General features: G+C 33.2%; 1 protein-coding gene across 1 annotated transcript in view; it reads left to right on the top strand.

The window, feature by feature from the left end:
* The window catches only part of LOC107589629 (synaptosomal-associated protein 25-B), a 49,328-nt gene extending 43,432 nt beyond the window's left edge, over nt 1-5,896 (top strand). The window contains exons 6-8 of the mRNA XM_016278127.1: nt 1,870-1,986; nt 3,645-3,789; nt 5,061-5,896. Coding sequence (XP_016133613.1) covers nt 1,870-1,986; nt 3,645-3,789; nt 5,061-5,129 — 331 coding nt within the window. The 3' untranslated portion in view covers nt 5,130-5,896. The remainder of the gene's footprint in view (nt 1-1,869; nt 1,987-3,644; nt 3,790-5,060) is intronic.
* Nucleotides 5,897-7,280: the final 1,384 nt, after the last annotated feature.

Genomic DNA, 7,280 nt, shown 5'->3' with positions numbered 1-7,280 from the left:
TATATATATATATATATATATATATATATATATAATCTGGGCCTCTTGAATGTTAGCAACATTTCACAGTTTTGTGGAAGAAATTCTCTTGGGATCATGTGACACTCAAAGGGATATTTCACACCAGCATGAATATTCTGTCATCATTTACTCACGCTTATGTCTTTTCAAGCCTGTATGAATTTTCATCTGTGGAACACAAAACAACATATTTTAAAGGATGTTTAAACTGTTTCTGTCCCGTGTAAAGTGTAGTGTAGCTTTTATTTTTATATTTTCAGTCTTTAATTTGTTTGTCATTTGTTGTACTTTTGTCATTTTTTAAAGGGGTCATATGATGCGATTTCATGTTTTCCTTTCTCTCTGGAGTGTTACAAGCTGATTGTGCATAGATAAGATCCCGGAAGTTGCAAAGACTAAAGTCTCAAAACCAAAGAGATATTCTTTATCAAATATTTGCTATTGACTGTTCAAATGCGGAGTTTTGCGCATCGTGTGTGTGTGTGTGTGTGTGTGCGCGAGAGAGCGAGAGAGAGAGAGCGCGCGCGAGAGAGAGATCAAGAGAGCGAGAGAGAGAGCGAGAGAGAGAGAGCGAGATCGAGAGAGCGAGAGAGAGAGAGAGCGAGAGAGCGAGAGAGCAAGAGAGCAAGTTTGCGGTTTTCGGTCAATAACAATGCACTGGATCAGCTGGCCAATCAGATCAGACTGCACTTATCGGAAGGAGGGACTTTGTAGAAAACGAAGCATTTGAGAGAGGCGGGGCATAGAGGACCTACAATAATGTACAGTATTTGAAAAAGAATGTGTTTTTTGAACATTAAAGCATGTCAACATATTCTGTTACACCAAATACACAAAATAATGATCTTTAAAAAAAAGCATCATATGACCCCTTTAAACATTTCTATTAAGCTTTCATTTATTTTTATTTCAGTTTTAATTTCAGTACTTAAACTTATTTTATTTCAGTTAGCTGCCATAGCATTATTTTGGATTTTCATTTGTTTTTAAATTTTTTCATTATTATTTATTTTTTATTTAAATTATTAAGAAATTAAGAAAAATGTTTTTATTAGTTTTAGTGAACAATAACAGCACTATATGCTTTAATTGGACAATAAACACTGAGGCATTTTTCAAAGTATTTTCTTATGTGTTCCACCGAAGAAAGAAAGTCAAGTTTGAATCAGTAAATGGTGGCAGAATTTTTTTTTTTTTTCATTTCTTTAAGTTACTATAATGTCTGTTATATACTGGATATTGACTGTCTGAACAAGCAGGTCCAGAATCACTTGCTAAAGTTCGGATTTGAAAAATGGGTGCGGTGTGAACAAAGCCATAGATCTTTACTGAATGCATACTGTTACTAAACAGCCTAATTCCCTTCCCCGGCTGAATGCAATGCATGTTACTTGTTATGACAAATGCTTTTCTATTGGTTTATTAATTTCAGATCTAACAAACTGTATCTAAAATGTTTAATGAACACACTTTATATGTTTGGAATAGGTCTAATCTGTACTCTCACTGAGAACATGTTACTTCTGAATGCTTCTCTTTGTCTCTTTACCTTGATAATTGTTGTGAACCTCCTCCAAATAACTTGTCACGTCTCCATCATTTTCTATGTAATAGTCTGTCACACCCCACTGTGTGTACGTTAGTTCCAGGAAAGCATTGGTCATTTATTCATGAACACCTTTAGTGCATGCAATTCCATAACATGCAGATAATCCTGACCACCATTTCCTGTTTTAAGTGTTCTCTATCTGCATGTAGTTCCTCTCAGTGTATGTCTAGTGCTGAATAGTGTTACTTAACACCGTTCAGCTTCTCACTCTGTCTCTCTCATTTCCTGCGGTTGTTCAGGCTGAAAGGTGGTGGCCAGTCCTGGGGTAATAACCAGGATGGGGTGGTGTCCAGTCAGCCAGCTCGTGTGGTCGATGAACGTGAGCAGATGGCCATCAGCGGAGGATTCATTCGCAGGTCAGTTACTTAGGAGAGATTAGTGCAAATACAGTATATTCAGTGGACTTTGGTTATGAGTAAACTTTTGAGAGAGGTTCCTAATTTTATATTTATATTTTGACAAATTATATAATTTGTCATTTTATTCTATAAGCATGTTGTTAGCAACACCGACATCATGGATTTGATTCCCAGAGAATGCATTAACTGATAAAATGTATACCTTAAATTCAATGTAATTTGCTAAAACTGTCTGCCAAATGTGTAAATGTAATATATTAAAATGTATTTGATTGTATATATATATATAAAAAAAAAAATATATATATATATATATATATAGACAATTGTCACACCAGTTTTTAGTCAGTAATGCATAATAATAACCACAATGATATATAATTATAATATTTCATTCTCATTAATTTAATGCAACAAAATCTTGGATATTATTTAAATTGTAAAGTAATAAATTAGGTAATATTTGTCTGACTGTCTTGTATATTAAGTCTTTCTGTCTTATATATTAATATTCATTAAAACATTTTTTCATGACAATTAAGTGAATCCCTAATTTTTAGTACTGTAATGCAAAACGTATTATTAATAATAATAATAATAGTAATGATGATCAAATCTTGTTCTCATTAATGTAATGCAAAAATAATTATATATTTTTAAACTGTAAAAAAATTATTTAAAAAAATTATGGTATTAAAGTAATATAATGTGGTATGTAAAGTTTAGTATACACTGTAAAAATGATTTTCCGAAGTTGTAAACGAAACAAAGATTATTTGAGAATTTTTTACAAGAAAATACTTTTTCAGTCTTTCTACTTCAAATTTACAACACAACACAATACAATACAAGTAAATACAAGGAAAAATGAAGTTGGAGAGTTTTTGAGAAGATGAAAGCAGCAGGAATATTCTGAAATATTTGGAATAAAAATAAAATCGTAATATAATGTCTTGGTGTTTACTATTGCTGTTTGTTGCAATGGTTATAGGGATCACCTACCAATTAGAGCAGTTGACTTCAGTTACCTGTTCATACAGACATTTTTTGATCATTAGCTCTTGTCTGCAGTTGTGTGGACAGATCAATTTGAGAGACATTTTAGTAAATACGCTTCTCAGTCCCAAACGCTGACTGTGTAAACAAAACCTATTTGTGCTGTGGTTGTTTTCATCGGTCTAGTGTATCAGCAGTAAGTACACCGCGCTTCACTTGTCAGTGAGTCACAAGGATCTCTATAATAGTCTGTTGAAGACAAATGTCCGCTTTGTGCCAGACTGTAGCTGCAGGCAAGTCAGGAATGGTCATGAAACCACTGAGCTGTTGTTGGTCCTCTGTCTCAAAATATCCCCTGTCAGTCCGCAAACAGAATGAAATGTTTAGTTAGAGTCCATATACAACTTAATTGTTGTAGACAGTTGTTCTAGTCCTGCTAGTGTAGTCAGAATCCACGGGTGAGGTAATGGGAGTAAACAGAATCGGCCGTAATGTAAATGTAATATATGTTCCTAATTCATCGGTACATGTTATTTCACAGCAAAAAAAATCTTTGATCAGAATATAATAACTACATTTTTCTTATCTCTGTGTTACAGTACAGTGTGTTATATTATGGAAAACTCTACTAAACCCAGTCTGTTTTTAATTATCTTCAGGGTAACAAATGATGCGCGAGAAAATGAAATGGATGAGAATTTGGAACAGGTGGGAGGTATCATCGGTAACCTCCGCCACATGGCTCTCGACATGGGCAACGAGATCGACACCCAGAACCGTCAAATCGACAGGATTATGGATATGGTAAGATCATGTAATTGCAATGTTGGAGAAATTATTCCTCAACACAAGAGCCTAAATACTGACCGCAAACTCTCTCATGAGATAAGAGCTTCTAATTACACCACAAGATGCTTGTTTGTGCTTGCAATGTCACATTCCACTGTAAAATACCTTTTGAGATCAATATTTGCATGGAGTAGTGTGTTTATGAATTCTGGATCATAAATGCATTTTATAAGGGAATGCATCACTATTACTATTGCTTTTAATCTGAACCTCTCAGAGCAGTGGTTTTCAGCATTAAATTCTTTAAAATAATATATTATTCATTATTGTTAATGTTACATTATATTTTTATCCAAAGCGACTTACAAATGAAAACAATGGAAGCAATCAAAATCAACAAGAGAGCAAAGATATGCAATAAGTCTCAGTTAGCTTAAAGCAGTACACATACACGTTTTCTTTTAATTATATAATAAATAAAAAGAAAACAGATAGAGTAGAAAAAGAATAGAGCAAGCTAGTGTTAGAGGCCCTTTTTTTTGCTTTTGTTAATTGTATAATAAATAAAAAGAAAACAAATAGATAGAATACAAAAAAAATAGAGAAGCTATTTTTTTATTAATGTTAACACTAATGTAACATAATGCTAAAAAAAAATAAAGAATATGTTTTTCTTCTCAACTTGAAACTTCAGGATGACTTAAATGATTTAAGTACATATATTACAATAAATATAATTAATATCATTATTCATATTAAAGTAGTCTAACTGAATTAAAATGCTAAAAAAACACTAAAATCTAGATTTTTTTTCTTTTAAATAACTATTGATTTTATTGAAGAGCAGTTCTTGAAAGTTCTGGAATCACAAAATAAATCATGCTAAATTATTAATATACATTAAGACAATTAAGCATCACTAATTTTCAGAACTATAAAGCATATATAATATGGTTTTCATAATAATAATAATAATAATTTGCTTTTATTAATTTAATGTGACAATAATCTGATATTAGTCTTATATATAAAAACCATTAAAACCATTTTTTTGCATTGTGATATTATTTTCATGCCAATTAAGCACAATATAATGCAGAAAATAATGATATATTGTTTAAAGTAATAAACTGGGTATATTTGTGCTGATTTAAACAAAAAATGATTTGAAAAAATACTGTATTATATCACTCCCATGGGTTTCTTTTTGAAAACAAGCATGTTTGTCGTAATGACATCAGGAGGAAACAGCTATTGTATCTGTATCTATTCTTTTTGTCTTCCAGGCCGATTCCAACAAAACCAGGATCGACGAAGCCAACCAGCGTGCCACAAAGATGTTGGGAAGTGGCTAAACCCCTGCGAGAAATGCTTTGGCTCCCTTTTCCCCTCCCCGCTGTACCTGCAACAGTGCACATGTGCTTTTACCGTGGTTCTCACCTGACCGGTTTGCACACATGCACTTATCAGCCCCTCTGCGCTCTATCTAGGAAGTGTCGTCGTGTGTCTGTCTGTCTTAACTGATAGTCTAGTAAATGGTCACATTTACTCTGTATCTTTCTCTCCAAAGGTTAAATGTACATAGTGCATATTTGATGGCTAGAGCTCATGTGAAGTTTCTTCTTCTTTTGATGGTTACTTTATGTTTTTTTTAAGTGTATATTTATTAAATATATATACACATATTTCTTGGATGAAATTTCTTAAAGGTTTTCAGTCATCTGTGTGTCCATGCTCTGTGTTTTACTCTATATAAGCCATGCTTCATATTCAGATGTAGCGAGACAGGAGACGAATTAGACTGTGAGGTGCAGGAGATAACGTGACAGATTGCTTATCTTAGCCTGACATTTTGTAATCGCCTTTAGACAGTGTTCATTATTGATTATTCCACCTAAATTGGTCAGATACTGTATGTATACAGCGTGTCACTTTCACTTATTATTACCCGCGGCGTTCCCGATGTGTAGACTTTACCGTAAAGCATGGGGATGTCAGTACATGCATTCGGTTTGAAGCAACATCACAATAGTGCCACTCTTTTTATTTCTGTACGTCTGCAAAATGTGTCAGTTGATGTCAAATTGGAACTAAACGCCAATAAAAACTAAACAAACCTGAATCTATTGTTTTCGGTATCATTTCTTTGTTCTTTGTGTTTAATATCTTCCCAACGCAGAGACAATAGCAAGCGTTTGCTGTTGATACAAGAGTGTTAGAGTGGCTGTGCACTGTACTAACCGAGATCCTCTTTGAACCAGGGGCTTTACATGGATTATGCCTGGCAACGTCACTAAGTACATCCAAATGCTGAAATACACAAGTACACACACACTGGTTCAACACACACAACATGGAGAAACACAAGCAAGTGTAAACCTAGGTGTTAGGGGACAGCTGGCCAATCGTGATTATTGAAGTCTGCTGCCAGTAATGTACAGCAACATTATTAACAGACTTGAAAAATGTTAATTATTTGAGACGATTACCCACCATAAAGAACAGATCATAATCATAATGGAGTAAATAGGGCTTAATATATTGGTTAAAATATTAAATGTATAATTAAATTTTTTTTTTATTATTAATTAATTATGTATAAAATTATATTTATTTAACAGCACAATGTGCACATGTGGTGAATTTTTTACAGATGTCGCTCATGTAGTGAACTAATTTCTAACATAAAAACTATACTAATACTAAGAATTTTTTTTACAGTTCTCTAATCAAAAATCTAATCAAAATAAAATTTCAGCTCTGTATATATATAAGTTCTAAAAAAACAATATACATATTTTACCTACATTAATTTTGGACTGTGGTTAAAGAAAATATAATTGTTTACATTGTATTAATGTTTTTGGCTTTGGGAAAAGAAATATTGTTGAATTATATAGAATAAAAATTTAAGGTTTGAACCACCAAAGCATAATCATTTTGGCTGGAGAGAAAAATATAGTTCTTTAATGACATCACTGTCCAGGAAGTGACATCATTTTGGTGAGAAAGCCTGGGCTGCGTTCAGCCCCGACAAAACGGTGCAAAACGTTTTTTAAACGGAAACGGTGCGTTGAACACTCTGTTCTGATGACGCAAGAGTTGCAACTATGGCAGCTGAGAAGGCCATTCTTTGTGTTCTTTTTGAAGAATTTTCGGAGCCTGATGAAATCGGTATAAATAAGTGTTTAATACTGCAAAATACGCTCGATGTTACAGTCACTGCCCTTGCCGTCCAGAATAAAGGAGAACATCCCAATCAAATGAAAGGATTTGTGGAAACTGTGGTTCCTAATTATTGTGATCCAACATTTGCCTCGCACTTCAGGATGAAAATACACATTTCAGGTGAAGGATAAACCACTTCTTACCTCCAAGACTGTGTTATGATCTATATGACCTAATTATTTTTATTGTGAGTATTAGGCTTATCATTATTGCTGATCACTGTTGTTGTGCTATGCTATTGTAATATTTACCATTATATAATCAGAGGGGTATAGAAA

Source organism: Sinocyclocheilus grahami, unplaced genomic scaffold (assembly GCF_001515645.1).
Source record: "Sinocyclocheilus grahami isolate Dianchi unplaced genomic scaffold, SAMN03320097.WGS_v1.1 scaffold118.1, whole genome shotgun sequence".
NCBI classification, from domain to species: Eukaryota; Metazoa; Chordata; class Actinopteri; order Cypriniformes; family Cyprinidae; genus Sinocyclocheilus; species Sinocyclocheilus grahami.
This window is presented reverse-complemented; position numbering and strand designations above follow the sequence as displayed.